The 15,339-nt window shown below is 49.8% G+C and overlaps 1 protein-coding gene across 4 annotated transcripts in view; it reads left to right on the top strand.

Moving 5' to 3' along the window:
- The first annotated feature begins 53 nt into the window (after nt 1-53).
- Nucleotides 54-15,339, top strand: part of ZZEF1 (zinc finger ZZ-type and EF-hand domain containing 1) — a 104,859-nt gene continuing 89,573 nt past the window's right edge. For 2 of the 4 annotated variants that reach the window (XM_086685617.1, XM_086685616.1), the window contains exon 1: nt 54-624. In XM_086685617.1, coding sequence (XP_086541743.1) covers nt 271-624 — 354 coding nt within the window. In that variant the 5' untranslated portion in view covers nt 54-270. The remainder of the gene's footprint in view (nt 625-15,339) is intronic. The other 2 variants (XM_025920364.2, XM_086685618.1) reach the window with 1 other exon arrangement.

Raw genomic sequence — 15,339 nt, 5'->3', positions numbered from 1 at the left:
TAGACGTGAGGACGCACTCGCCCGCTCGGAAATCGGGGCTCCACCCTCTGTCCTCCGCGTGCTGTCTGTCGGCATCTGGTAGAATCCGCTTGACGGCGCCTTTGCGACGGCAGTCCTCGCTTGACGGCGACGAAGCCGGAAGCTCCAGCCGCCGCCGTCGTCCCCTCCCTGTCCCCGCCCGCCGGGTGCCGCCGGAGGTTGACAGGTCGAGGCGGGGAGGCGGCGGCGGCGGCGGCGGCAGCAGAGCCGGACGCCCGAGACGGAGACCCCATGGGGAACGCTCCGAGTCACAGCAGTGAAGACGAAGCCGCCGCCGCCGGTGGCGAGGGCCGGGGCCCGCACCAGGAGTGGGCCGCAGACTCGGGCACGATCCCCGGCCCGGGCCCCGCGGCGCCCGCGCTGCCGCCCGCCGCGGCGCTGCTGGAGCCGGCCCGGCTGCGGGAGGCGGCGGCGGCGTTGCGGCCCGCGCCGCCCTGCGAGTCTCTGGTGTCTAGGCACCACGGCGCGCTGCTGCGCTGGCTGGAAGAGCGGCTGGGCCGCGGCGAAGAGTCCGTCACCTTGGAGCAGTTCCGGGAGCTGCTGGAGGCTCGTGGCGCCGGCTGCTCGGGCGAGCAGTTCGAGGAGGTCAGGCCCGGCTGGCGACCGCGGGGGCGGGGGCAGGGCGGTCGCCCTCTAGGGCGTGAAGAGGTGGGCGGTGCGGCTCTAGACGGGCCAGGCAGGAACCCACAGGGTCCGCAAGTTCGGAGGATGGGAGCCAGGGGCGCTCGCTTCCAGCCCGGACACCCCGGGGGACGGCTGCGAATCTCTTTAACCTTTACTAGAGGTGCGGAAAGCCCAGACTAGGCCGTTCGTGCTTGGAAGAACTGGACAAGCCAAGCCCAGGTGTCTTTGCATGTGGTAGTACAGACATTTGTGCCCTGGCCTGACGCTTGATCGGTTGCTCTCTGGATCTCCCTTATCAGGCTCCGGGACAGTGTGAGGGAAGGGAGGCGTGTAGGGATCGAGGGAGTGGCAGTGAACACAGAAAACCATTCTGTTTTATTGACCAGAGCACCTTCCGAATCCAGTGTGGGCGTCTAACAAATGTGGGAGGAAAGTGACACACAGTGGAAAATCTCACATCCCAGCAGCCGTTCTCACCGCACAAAAACTAGCATTTCCAAAGTACACGTTTGTTTCCAGAGAGTTGAAGAACCGTATTTTAGACTCAAGCCTCTGCGTAACCTAAAACTGAGAGACAAATGTCAGGTTTCCTGTAAATACTTGTAATTATACAGCCTTTGGCCCAAGTCACCAACATCATCTCTGTTAAATGGTTAACAGCAAATTGATATGACAACAATGTTGTTTCTTCAAAGAGATTTTAGGAATCACCTGTACGTTTCGTTGTGGAGTTAAAAAGAACTGAGCCAGGGTCGTCCACTGAGTCATTGGCAACCTGAGACTATCACTCAGATCCCTTGATTTTTCTGGTTTCTTTGTCTTACGTCCCACTGCCTTCTTCTTGGGACCCTATTTCTTCAACTCCACAGCGCTATGACCAAAAGATGCTTATTTTGTGAAAATGAGTAAGCCGTGTAAAATCTTCAGTGTCGGTGAAGGGTGAGTATATAAAGCAGTAAACCGACAGCTAGTTGTAATGACGTTAAGAAGTGATGTACGCTTTACAACAAGAGGCTCTTAAAGTATTTTAAGAACATTTACTGTGTGTAGTCAGAATTCAGATACTGTGGTTTATGTGTTTCTTACATTTTCTTTCAGAAGATACCTGTAAGATACCTCAGTTCTTGACAGTGTGATCATATTAGTTAGTGAAGGGTCTCCATGTATATATTTTCTTAATTCCAAGAGTTCACATAATACTTTCCACTCTAGCTCTCGGTGTATTAAGAGAAAATGAAGTGGTCCCAGAAAGGGCTGTGCAGATCAGTTGAAGGAGTTGGCACATTTCAGAATTGTCCAGAAGGGAATGGAGGGAGAGTGTTTACATTGAGAGTGACAGGAGTAGAGCTGTGAGTGGAGCTGACAGGAGCCCTGTAATGTAAGGTCAAGAAATCCTCAGGGTGTTGTCCAGAGGTCACTCGAGGGCTGTGGTATTGTTCACTGAGCAAATATTTGTTGAACATGTGCTGAGTGCCAGGCTCCTGGATGACTGTGGAAAAAGCAGATACTTGCTCTGAAAGGGTATTTAGTACTGAAGGAGACACACGTGAGCCCAGCAATTATAGGTGTGGTGAGTATTAGCCAAAGGAAAGTGTAGGGAAAAAAATTGCAAGAGTATTTAATCTCCTCTGGGAAGTCAAGGAAAACTTATGTGGAGGGTGACATCTCAGCTCAGAGTCGAAGGGTGAAAGCGGGCAAGGATGAGAAGAAGGGTTAACCGTGTTTCAGGCAGAGGGAATCACGTGCACCGAAGTCCAGAGAATGGAGAGTCTGGAAGAATAGGGTGACGAATGAGGCTTAGGCAAAACTGCCTCAAGGGACAGAGAAGCCCGTGCGTTGGTGGTTTAAATAGTAAACAGGCTTCATATGGGAAAGGCCAGGTGGGTAGTCCAGCTTTGACGTGGCAGTTTCAGTCATCGGGGACCTGGCTCCATCCATCTTCCTGTGCTGTCATCATCCACAGGCACCTTTTACTTAGTGACCCAAATGATGCCTTCCGCTGTCACTTTGCACATTATGCCAGCAGGAAAGGGAAAAGGGAAGGAGAGGGCCATATCTCCTTTCTTAAGGGCAGGGCTCGCATCCCATTGGCTCAAGCCCAGTGATATGGCCACGCTTAGCTGCAAGGGAGGCTGGGAATAGGCGAGATTTTTATTTCATGGCCATGTAATTTGCTGAAAAATAAGTATGTAATTACTGTGAAAGAGGAGAGCAGATATCACATTATAATTAGTAGTCTTTGACTCACGTGGCTCGGTTCCTGAGCGCTGAAGGAGAGAGCAAGGCTAGAGGAGTAGGCAGGAACCAGCCCGTGGGGAGTCCTTTGCAGCCTCTGGGAAATAGGAGTTTGGAAACGAGTTTTAAGCAGGGTACGCGATGGTTGTGGCTTCCTTGTGTAGAACTGGTTGGAGAAGTGGATCCAAGCAGATCAGTTGGAGGCCATTATGAACAATTTTGAGAGGTGTGTAGCAAGTAGGACAAGCAGTCCTGAGTCTGAGTGGAGGATTGGAAGGAGACAGGAGTCAAGGATGACCCCAGCATTACTGGTTTAAGCAGTCAGAAAAGTGACAGTGCTGTTTATTGACAACAGAAAGCTTTTCAGGAGGGGACGATCAGAGACAAGATGAGTTTGGTCTGGCCATGCTGAGCTCAGTGTGTCCATGGGGCAGCCAAGTGGAGGTGTGTCTTAGCCTGTTGGGCGTTTGCGTCTGGAGAGTCCTGGGAGAGAAGACCTGCCTGAGATACAGGGTCATCTCCTTGTTCCAGTGAGGAAATTGCCGCATTGTTGCCTCCTAGTCTGATGTATGTGATGTCTTTTCTTTCTTTTCCTTTCAGTGACCGAAAGTCAAAAATATTATGCTCGGTGAGGACTTCGATCCCTTCGAGGTGATCCATGGACCGTTGAGCATAGTTAAATCCGGAGGTCACTCCGCCCCTGTAACTGAAGAAATACCCGGGAGGAAAAACCGAATGGTTGTACCTTCCTGTTATGAAACACAAAGTCCCAGTAGCCACCTATGTGGCAAAAATAAACATTAAGGAGCTGTAAGCACAGCAGTAAGAACTGGTGACTTGTAAAATGTTGCAAGTTCTCGTTTTTGTAAAAATCCCGGGTACCATCTAGGGCCGTGGCATAGAGCATTAAGTGTCCGTAGACCGAAGTCACAAGATACGTGTCGGGAAGTCTTCGTTCACCTCTGTGTAACTGTCTCCCTCCTTGTCTACAGTGTATTCAAACACTTGGTATCTGGTGACTTTGGCCAGCCGTGCAGGGCCGGTGGGTGACAGCAGCCACCACACTGAGGAGGAGACTGAAGACTCTGTAGGGTTCAGGGACTCACCTAAGAAGATTGGAAATTACGTTTGGGTAGTGACACTCAAGTGTGAGTCTTCTGTCGCTGAAGCCTGTGCCCTTTCTCCTTCAAGGACCTGCTTCTCTGTGATTGTTATTCTGTAGTCTCATCATTCCTCTTAAGCTTTAATTCTTTTTTTGTTTTAATGTTGCATTTATTTTTGAGAGACAGTGTGAGCAGGGGAGGGGCAGAGAGAGGGGGGACAGGGGACTCTGCGATGACAGCGGCGAGCCCGATGCTGGGTTCGAACTCACGAGCTGTGAGATCGCGACCTGAGTCAAAGTCAGACGCTCAGCCAACTGAGCCACCTAGGCGCCCCTAGCCTTAATTCTTTAATCCTCCCCTATGTGCTAAGGGAGGCCTGGCAAGGATAATTCAAATTTGAGAAAAAGCATGGTGTATTTTTCTTGAAGTCTATTTAGCTGTATTAGATTGGGTGTGGGGATAGTTGGGGCTTTGCTTGATACTAAAATCTGGTGACTTTCCCTCTGTACTGGTTAGCACTGGTTAACACTGGTTAGTGAAAGAGAGCAGGTCTGACTCTATGTGAAGGCTTATTCAGGCTTATTCAGGTTGGGGCTTTGCTTGATACTAAAATCTGGTGACTTTCCTTCTGTTCTGATTAGCACTGGTTAGCACTGGTTAGTGAAAGAGAGCAGGTCTGACTCTATGTGAAGGCTTATTCAGATTGGGGGGCGCCCTGGTGGCTCAGTCGGTTAAGCGTCCTACTTTGGCTCAGGTCATGATCTCGCAGTTCGTGGCTTCCAGCCCCGTGTCAGGCTCTGTGCTGACTGCTTGGAGCCTGGAACCTGCTTTGGATTCTGTGTCCCCCTCTCTCTGCCTCTCCTCCACTCACGCTCAGTCTCTCACTCTCAAAAATAAAAAAATAAAATAAAAACCTGACTGGGATAAGCTCACAGTGGTTGTTCTGTCCATAAGTACAGGGTAATTGTATTAGTAATATCCCAAGAGTTAAGTGTTAGCCACATATGTGATTCTGTGCTTTAAGGTAAGTCTGTCCTTTGAATTGAGTGTGGAGACATTTCTGTGTCTTAGTTAATTCTCCCCTTAAGCTGGTGAAAATGTATTCTGATACTTCCATACAAGTGTAAGGGTTTTTGTGAAAGAATAATAAAATGTCTTTGTGGTAGCAACTAAAATGATGAGTTATTTCTCTTCCTCGAGCACAGTGGAGCAGGTTCATTGGCATACGTTCCTATCACACGGCTGAGTTGCCGAGCTGTGTATTTGCTCTTGGGCTCCAAGTCTGCATTGCCGTCTGCATCCACCCAGGTGCCTTGCCTTCACATTCCCACGACCTTGGTTGCTTGAGGTGGTGTCCTAGAGAAGTTGCTGGAATTGTATTACAGACCAAAGTCTGAAGCGTTATCATTCTATAGTGTGACATACCTTTTCTCGTGGTAGGTGTGGTCCATGGGGAAGGATTCGGTCTGTTCTAGGGAGCGGTATCTAGTTGACTTCTATGCAGAAGAGCGGTAGAGTTAAAATTAAATGTCTGTTTGACATCAGAGATTAGAGATGACGTGTTTGTGCTCTCGGCATGATAGGCTTGCAGAAGATCGCGTAGAGTCCAGGGCAGGAAGAGGTGCTGAACACAGAATGGCAGCAGTCGGCTGTTAGGGGGGGAATTGAGATGAATGGGTCTTACTGTATTAATTTGACATACTCACTTTGGTGCTTTGGGAAATTCATTGGGCTGTAAATCTGAGGGAAGGACCATTTTTATTTATTTACCATTTTAACACGGCCCCGGCTCACAGCCAGGGCTCAGTGGGTGTTCTCCCCCGTAGGGACCTCACGTTGATTCAACAGATTCAATATGGTGCTGCCCTCATTCTCCAGCCTTGTGTTTTATCTTCAATCTGTCACCTTACGGTAATGTATTTTTTGATGTTTGAGGAAACAGTTAAATATAGCTTTAGTGAAAACTTAAAAAGGTTCTTAGTCACTGCCGGGTTTTAGAGGAAATTTAGAGAAAAATACCATTTGTCATTGTCGTGTCAACAGTATTAATCAGCTAATTTAGAGTGGCCCTGAGCCCACGAAGTATGCGGACAGAACTGTGCAGGTGTCATTCTCTACCCTTTCAGGGCACAGAGGGTTAGATTCTTGTGTCTGCACCATGAAGATGAAGCAGGCTGCAAGCACCACTGACCCTTAGCTCAGAGCCTGCAGGGACTCCCTACTGCCTGAAAAGTCAGGTGCATATTCCTCGGAACGGGTTGGAGCCCACAGGCTGGCCGGTCTGCCCTTACCTGCGCGAGCCCTGTGCCCTAGCCGGTGGGACACCCACCTTGTCCTGTGTGTGGACCTTGCTTCTCTCAGTTCTTCGAGGTTCCCTGCCTTGGCCCTGTCACCTGGTCAGGACCAAGCTTTTCTTGTGACATGATTCAAATGTCTTTTGTGTCCTTCTGATTCAGCCCCGCCCTTGAGGCTCTTGTTTCCTGTTCTGTGCACGTCGTTGGGCACTTAGGAGCGCACTGCCTGGTCTCGTTCAGCAGTTAGGCCGCGAGGCCCCCACCCACCTGCCTTTGCTGCTGCAGCACCCAGGAAGCCTTCCGTTAGCGATGGCCATGGGTGGTGAAGAGGCAGTGCGGCAGGGGAGGGTGCTGGCAGAATTGGAGGTTATTTTGGCGCTGTGTGCTTTTCTGGGTCGGGGATGATGGCGTTGGCTTCTTCCGGAGAAATTCATGGTCTCAGAGAGCTATATGGAGGAGCTCTGTTTTAATTTCCCGGATTTCTGAAATGCCACTTCATCAGGTGCTGTCTTACTGTAGAAATTTCAGTGGCTCCCCATTGCTTTCACAATCAAATGTTGGGCTAACCTTTAGGTCTTAGTACCTTTCCACGCTCATCTCCTGGTATTTTCAGCCAGACAAGCCCATTCACAGTTTCTCGTATGTGTGGGGATTTTGTCCTCTGCTCCCGTTGCCCCCTGTAGCCCTTTGCCCCACCCTGAGCAGTCTTTCAAGATCCACAGAGGAGCATTTTTTTTAAATTTTTTTTTTTTTTTAACGTTTATTTATTTTTTGGGGGCAGAGAGAGACAGAGCATGAACGGGGGAGGGGCAGAGAGAGAGGGAGACACAGAATCAGAAACAGGCTCCAGGCTCTGAGCCATCAGCCCAGAGCCCGACGCGGGGCTCGAACTCACGGACCGCGAGATCGCGACCTGGCTGAAGTCGGACCCTTAACCGACTGCGCCACCCAGGCGCCCCCACAGAGGAGCATTTAACAGTAGCATGGAGTTTGGGAAAGGCTTCACCAAACCAAGGCTTGAGAGGCTGGAAGAATTTGCCTGGCAAAGGAAGGAAGGGGTACAGGTGAAAGGTGTGGCATGTGCAGATAAAGTCACGTGGGAGAGTGTGGCAGGCTTTGGGAATGACGCTCCTTTGGCATCTAGTCTAGAGTCGGGGGGCAGGGTGGCTTAGTAGCCTTTGCATGCAACCTGTCCCCTCCCCTTTCCCAGTGAAGGGGTCCCTTCTGTAACACCCTGGACAGATGTGTAGTGAGTCCACTAATGGCACCAGTGAGCTTGCTGTTCTGTAAGTCCGCCCGTTCCACTGCCCTGAGCTTCAGACTTGGGCCCTGGGGTCAGCCTGCGCGCGGGCAAGTCCTGGTCCCACCATGCCTAAGCCGTGTGACTCACACGAGCACCCTGCGTCTCAGCTGCCGGTCCTGTATCTCCCTTATCTAGTTACCCTGAGGGTTAAATGAATTAGTTCCCGCAGAGCGCCCGGAACGGTGCCTGGCACGTGCTTGCTGCTGTTTCTGGTGTCACTTTTCTCCGGTCCCAGCTCTGCACTAGGACCGTGTGCTCCGTCTTCTGTGGACTGAGCCTTTGAGTACTTCACTTAGACACGGCTGCAGCACTGTCCCACAGATGGGCAAAGGGAGGCTTCAAGTGAGAGGTGAGCCTCTCAGCCAGCAGGTGGCAGTACTGAGACCAGATCCAGAACTCTGATGCAAGCATGTTTCTCCCAAATGGAACCAGTGTGCCACCTTTGTGTGGAGCCTGACGTGTGCCCTCTGGTCCTTGCCCCGGTTCTGGTCTGCTGTGTGTACCATGGTCTTGATCCCACTGCTGGTTCAGGCGGTTAAACAGGATGGGTCTGAGCCCCGTCCCGTGTTGCCCTAGGCCAGGGCAGATGGATAGAACCGTGCAGCCGGCCAGTGCACTCTCGTGTCTCTCGTCTGCGAGGTGGGTACTAGATTGTAGTGACAGTTCTTTGCACTTTGCCAGGCGTAGTTTTGTTCTGAAACCTTTGGATCCTCATGGCAAGCTCTGAGGACAGGCTGAGCAGGAAGAGGGGTTGAGACTTAGGGGCCCAGAGTTTTGTCCCAGGCTCACAGAGGAGAGGCGGTGAGTCTGGCGCCATACTTGACTCCAGACTTCCTCTTAGTCTCACTGTGTTGCCCTCGTTGTTTCTCACACGCTGCATGGCCTAGGGCCTGTACTTGGTGCTGCCTGGGCGGTTACGTTGCGGCTGGCAGAGCGGGGCGGGTGTGGTAGGAGGAGGCCTGAATCGGGGGAGGAGGACGACGAGGAGACTGCGGGCCGCGTCCCTGACCGCCTGGAGATGGGTGTTGGCCCCGTGGAAATAGGGGGCACTGCTCTGTTTTTAGACCAAAGTGGACTCATCCCCTTTGCACAGTTAGGGCCAGACCTAGTGTATCCACTTGGGTTTTGGGCCCCACGTTCCAGGGCGTAGAGTTTCAAACCGCTAGAAATTTGGTGAGTGTCTAGTGAGTGTTAATTTGCATATTAAACGTTAAACAGATCAGAATGGAGTAGGAAAGATCAGAGCACCTTGTATCTGATCAGAGAAAGTATTACATCGTTTCATGATACCTTTGTGTCAACATTATGGACACGGGGTCGTGACATGAAACGTGCTTCATCCAGCGGCTCAGCCAGTGAGACTTCAGAAGCTCCGCTCTGAGGTTATGTTAAACTGGAGGGTCCCCCAGGGGACAGGCAGCGTGGCAATGAGACTAAAGCCGTACGAGATAGAGAACTGGTTGAGGGAGACTCGGTGCCAGACGATCACTGTTTTCAGTGGTCCGTGGGCCGTTTGGGGGCACAGGGCTCGGGTACGTTCCACACGCCCACAGGTGGTGACGTGAAGGCGGCGCGTTCCCTTTCGTTCTGTGGAGAAGAGAGTCGTTGCTGTCAGAACCGGCCAGAAGACAGGAGTTTCCCATCCCCAGTGTGTGTCCCAGAGACACTGGAGAAGGGGTTCCAGCTGTGCAGAGGCACATCTTCTAAGAGATTTGTCAGTCCGTTCCAGTTCGAGCGCTGACAGAGATCGGGAATGACTGGCTCCCTCCACCCTCAATATTCTCCGGTGGCCTCGTGGTCCCCTTACCGTGAGATTGAGCTCTTCAGCCTAATGGGCCCGGCTCTCTCTATCCTGACCTCCGTCCGGCTCTTCCTCTGCCTGCCTCGGTTGCAGCCACACCAAGCACGTTGTAGTCCTCTTGGTTTTCCCTGCACTCTGTCTGTGCTCACACTCCGTCCCCTCTACCTAGCATGGCTGCCCCGTCGTCATACGCTTACAGATTCCTAGGTATTCGTCAAGGCCTAGTGCAAGGGTTGTTTCCTCGGGGCCGTTTTCCCCGATCGTCCCTCCCGCTCTGGTGCTTCTGGTCTCTGAGTGTCTGTTAGCTCACGGCACAGCCGTTCCTAGTGTGGGGTCCCAAATCTTAACAGGATTCAAATCCAAGCAGCGTTATTTACTGCTACTCATCATGTGGACTTGAACCAAATACGTAACCTCTCTGTTGCTCACTGGTGAGAGGGTAGTACCTACGTTTGGGGCTGTTGTGGAAAATGCGAGTCGACGCACCTTAGGGCCTTAGAGCTCTGCCTGGTGCTTAGTAAATGCTCAGTAACTGTTAGGTACGCGGTTGTTCATGCTGTAATTTCATTGTTACAGTGATTACACACCACGTTGCTGCTGTGGGTTTATAGTCTGCTCTAAGGCTGCAAGGGTTTTAGAGGGCAAGGACTGTGCCCTGTTTATTTTCATATGTGTAGAGACGAGCGCAAGTTGTCGGGTGTAGTGGCTGCTTATCAGAGAGTGTTGAGCAAGCGCATGAGCAAACCAGATTCCGCGAAGTCCTGTGAGACAGACGAGGCGTTACTGTTCGGTTTGAAAACCTGTACGTTTCTTCTTCTTTTTTTTTAATGTGATTCCCTCACCTTCGGTCTTTTTTTTAAATTAAATTTGATTAATTAGTTAATTATTGTTATTTTTTCATTTACATCCAGATTAGTTAGCATATAGTGCAACAGTGATTTCAGGAGCAGATTCCTTAATGTCCCTTTCCCGTTGAGCCCACCCCCCCCCCACCCCCCCCCCCCCCAGTAACCCTCTGTTTCTTCTCCATATTTAAGAGTCCCTTGTGGGGGCGCCTGGGTGGCGCAGTCGGTTAAGCGTCCGACTTCAGCCAGGTCACGATCTCGTGGTCCGTGAGTTCGAGCCCCGCGTCGGGCTCTGGGCTGATGGCTCAGAGCCTGGAGCCTGTTTCTGATTCTGTGTCTCCCTCTCTCTCTGTCCCTCCCCCGTTCATGCTCTGTCTCTCTCTGTCCCAAAAATAAATAAACGTTGGAAAAAAAAAAATTAAAAAAAAAAAAAAGTCCCTTGTGTTTTGTCCTCCTCCCTGTTTTTATACTATTTTTGTTTCCCTTCCCTTCTGTTCATCTGTTTTGTCTCTTAAAGTTCTCACATGAGTGAAGTCATATGATTTTTGTCTTTCTCTGACTAATTTCACTTAGCATAATACCCTCCAGTTCCATCCACGTAGTTGCCATTGGCAAGATTTCATTCTTTTTGATTGCCGAGTAATACTCCATTGTATCTATATACCACATTTTCTTTGTCCATTCATCCATCGATGGACATTTGGGCTCTTTCCATACTTTGGCTATTGTCGATAGTGCTGCTATAAACGTGGGGGTGCATGTGTCCCTTCGAAACAGCACACCTGTATCCCTTGGGTAAATACCTAGTAGTGCACTTGCTGGGTCGTAGGGTAGTTCTATTTTTAATTTTCTGAGGAACCTCCATACTGTTTTCCAGAGTGGCTGCGCCAGTTTGCATCCCACCAGCAATGCAAAAGAGATCCCCTTTCTCCGCATCCTCGCCAACATCTGTTGTTGCCTGAGTTGTTAATGTCAGCCATTCTGACAGGTGTAAGGTGGTTTCTCGTTGTTTTGATTTGTATTGCCCTGATGATGAGTGATGTTGAATATTTTTTCCTGTGTCGGTTGGCCATCTGGATGTCTTCTTTGGAGAAGTGTCTATTCATGTCTTTTGCCCGTTTCTTCACTGGATTATTTGTTTTTTGGGTGTTGAGTTTGATAAGATCTTTATAGATTTTGGATACTAACCCTTTATCTGATATGTCGTTTACAAATATCTTCTCCCATTCCATCGGTTGCCTTTTAGTTTTGCTGATTATTTCCTTCGCTGTGTGGAAGCTTTTTGTTTTGATGAGATCCCAATAGTTCATTTTTGCTTTTGTTTCCCTTGCCTCTGGAGACGTGTTGAGTAAAAAGTTGCTGTGGCCAAGATCAAAGAGGTTTTTGCCTGCTTTCTCCTCGAGGATTTTGATGGCTTCCTGTCTTACATTGAGGTCTTCTATCCATTTTGAGTTTATTTTTGTGTCTGGTGTAAGAAAGTGGTCCAGGTTCATTCTTTTCTACATGTCGCTGTCCAGTTTTCCCAGCACCACTTGCTGAAGAGATTGTCTTTATTCCATTGGATATTCTTTCCTGCTTTGTCAAAGATTAGTTGACCATACGTTTGTGGGTCCATTTCTGGGTTCTGTATTCTGTTCCATTGCTCTGAGAGTCTTTTTTGTGCCAGAAAACCTGTACGTTTCTTTGAGGACAGTTTCCGAGTGTTAGGAAATGACTTATTTATTTGGTGAAGCTGTTAGTCATGCTGTTCTGATTTTTTTCTCTCTCACCCAAAATGTCTTTGTTTTTGTTTGTTTCAAAATTCTTCTTGTTGTATTCATTAACTATTGACAGACCAACAAAATCTATGAGGAATAGCAAAACTGTCATCGTTTTTATAACCTTACTTCTATGGGATTTTTTTTTTGTCTGTCATCAGCACAGGAGTTGGGAAGCAGAGAGCACTGGAGATGCAAGAAACAAGGAGGAAGCCAAGAGCTTTAATGGATGTAGGACTTGAGTGCCATCTTGAGGTTTAGAGAAAGCGTGTCTCAGGTTTAAGGCTAATTCTGAGTAAACGTGGGCATGAGGTGCTGTTGGGGAAAGAGAAGAGCTCAAAGAGATTTTACGTCCTCAGTTTCCAGACTGCAAGAGCCCTGGGCCTTCTCTGAGCAAAGGAAGGAGAATACAGTCTTGAAGAACTGAGTCTGGAGTCTCGGATTCCAGTAGTAGCTGTGTGACCTCAGGCAAGTTATCTGACCTCTCCGTGCATCTACAAAGTGGAGCAGTTAATATTAAGTGCTGCTGCTGCCGTTACGAGGGATAAGTGGTGTTACGCAAGGTGCCTGGAGTTTAGGGATGCTCAGATGTTCCTTTGGAGCTTCCCAAAGCATATGTCCTTCCCCGTGGGACGGGCTGCAGTTGTGCTGATGCCCTCAGACCTCGAGTCCTTATTGTGCCCTGCCGGGGCCAAGTGGGGAAGGGCTGTGTGCACTGTGGTTGTCACATGGTGGGGTCTTGGGGCAGACGGAGGCTGTGCTTCTGTTCTGTCTCCCTCCACGCCCATTGGCTCCGATTTTTATATCAGGCTTGTGTTCTCATTTCCTGATATTTAAAAAATCCCCCTCGATGCAGATTGTCATGTTACTGCCATTAGCAAACACTTATGCTTTCAGGTCTTATTTTGCACACACACGTGTGTTTTCATATTTGTGTGTCTGGGGCTTTGTACTAATGTGCAAAGTGTGTGTATTTGGTTTTTTAGAACTAACGTGAGACTGCTCTCTGATATTCTTTCGTAGCCTACTTTTCCAGTCCGTGGCCTTCACCTGTCCATGTCAGTTCATGTCTGTGTCATCTGATGTCCATATTCACGCCTTTCCGGTTGTCCCAGAACTCTTATTTGTGGTTGATATATCCAGTGTTTACAGAGGAGGAATATTACGTGACTGAAAAAGCTGTAAAACCACTGATGCAGTCTATCCTGTGCCTGAAGCAGACACTCAGAATTTTTGATTTTCCTTGTCATCACTCACGCGGCATAGAGCCCATGGGTCGTCCGCGCCCCTACGCAGTGTCTCACTGTCCCCGAGTTGTCACTTGGCCCCTGCAGCTGGTGCTGGTAGGTCCCCGAGAGTCACCAGATGTCATGTTTACATTACGTTATGAGTTGTCAGTTTTTGGGCCATCTTATTCCCCCCACAGAGCACGAGCCCTTAGTTGTCCTTGGCCGTCCTGTCCTCACCCACATCCACACACCTGTCCCCCGGCAGAGTGTGTCTGCTGTGTTTAGTTCGCTCTCGGTGTGTGTGTCATTAAGGTGACATGAATCGTGTGTGTCGCTGAGCCGTTTATTCCACTGCTGCTTTTCCTTATACGTCTTTCCTCCCACGTTAACAACTGAATTGGTGCTTTTTGGTCCCTGTCATTAATTTAACTCCAGATCCTCTGCCAGTTTCCTGAATGTCTTCTCACACGTTCAGTGTGTTCAAGCACACAGGAAGGAGTTGCATAGACTCATCTTCTCCAGAGCTTTCCGACCTGCCTCATTCTGGACGTGTGCTGTGCAGCACCCCAGGGACTCGTCCACTCTCTCGGTTGGACCCCATTCTTCCTCTTTCTCCGTGTGGTCTTTATTCAGGTGACCACACCCTCTGGTCGCTTTCTGACTAAGGGAGCATGAACTAGTGTGTGTTTTGAGAGCCTTGTGTGTGGAAGAATGTCTTTTTCCACTCTTTCACAGTTGGTGGTATTTTGGCTACATGCTGACTTTGGGGTTAGAGAGGACCCCCCCCCCCACCCATATGTGGAGGGCCCAGCTCCCATCGCCTTCCATCTCCCGGCATACCTGCGGAATTAGCCTCTGGTTCCCGGCCTCTGATATGGACGCTGTGTCTCCTCCCTGCAAGTAGGAACTTCTCTGTGCTCAGCGACGTGAAGTCTCAGCACCGTGTGCCTTTATCCACCTGTAGGGTATTCAGCCTCTTCTGTTTCAAAACTCACATCCTTCAGTTTGGGGAAATCCCCTCGAATCGTAACAATTGTCCTTTCTCTCCCTGTGCTGCCTGTGCCCCTTTCTTCCGGAACTCCGAGTGTTTGGATAGTGGGCTCCTGGACTGGCCTCCTGGTTGTTTTCCTCTTTTCTTTCCCAGTTTCCGTCATTCTGTCTTTTTGCTGTACTCTCTGGGCACCTCAGTCAACTGAACTTCCAGCCTCTTGAGATTTCTCTTGCAAAATCTATTAAGATTTTCGTTTTGCTGTGATATGTTAACTTTCAGGAGCTTATGAAAACATTCTGAATAGACTGGCTTTAATAGTAGTCTCCTGTTCTTTCATGATGACACAGCGTCTTTTTTATTAGCTGGTGGTGGCTGCTGATATATGGTGGTTCTGAATATACTAGAACCCACTAGGTTGTGCACTTTAAAAGGGTGAGTTTGACGGTATGTGAGTTACACCTTAGTAAAAGTGGTATTAAAAATATCTTTTTTTAAATATTTGTCTGAAGATACTGATGATCACCTTTCTGACGGTCTTGTCTCCTTCTCCTTTCTTTTCTCCAAGTTGCTTGTTCTGTGTTTCATATTAAGCCGTTCCTCAAACGTCAGTGGTCCTGGGCTGCCCCCACTCACATTAAAGAGCAGGGTACTAAAGAGGTGGGGGCTCCATGCGCCTGGCTTACTGACAGCTGAGCCTCACTGGAAGGTGCTGGGCCCTTGCGGGGGGCGCCCTCCGGTGCCAGTGTCTCCAGGTCTGTCCTCAGGGGCTTGTCCAGCACCCCCAGAGAAGAGCCCCCCAGTGTCTTGCCCGGACAGTGTGAAACTGGCTGCCAGCACTCGGAGAGCCCTAGAGGAGGGGTGAGTCTTACAGACCTTGACCCTTGGGCATTAGTGCCCCGTTTTCAGTACAATATTGACCCTTTCAGCCGCGCCTGGTATTTCCTAGTCTGGAGACTCTGTGCCACGCTCTGGAGGAAATCAGCCCCGCACCCCAGCTTCTGACTGGGGAGAGGATCTGGAGATCTGTTACGTTTGTATGTTCGTTTGCTTTAAACCTGAGAAAATAAAGGTAAGAGTAGAATAGAATGAACTCTCACAGACCTGTTCACCAGCTCCAA

The sequence above is a fragment of the Puma concolor genome, chromosome E1 (assembly GCF_028749965.1).
Source record: "Puma concolor isolate L17-30 chromosome E1, mPumCon1.1.hap2, whole genome shotgun sequence".
Taxonomy (NCBI): Eukaryota; Metazoa; Chordata; class Mammalia; order Carnivora; family Felidae; genus Puma; species Puma concolor.
Note: the sequence above shows the minus strand (reverse complement) of the source record. Positions and strands in the feature narration are given on the sequence as shown.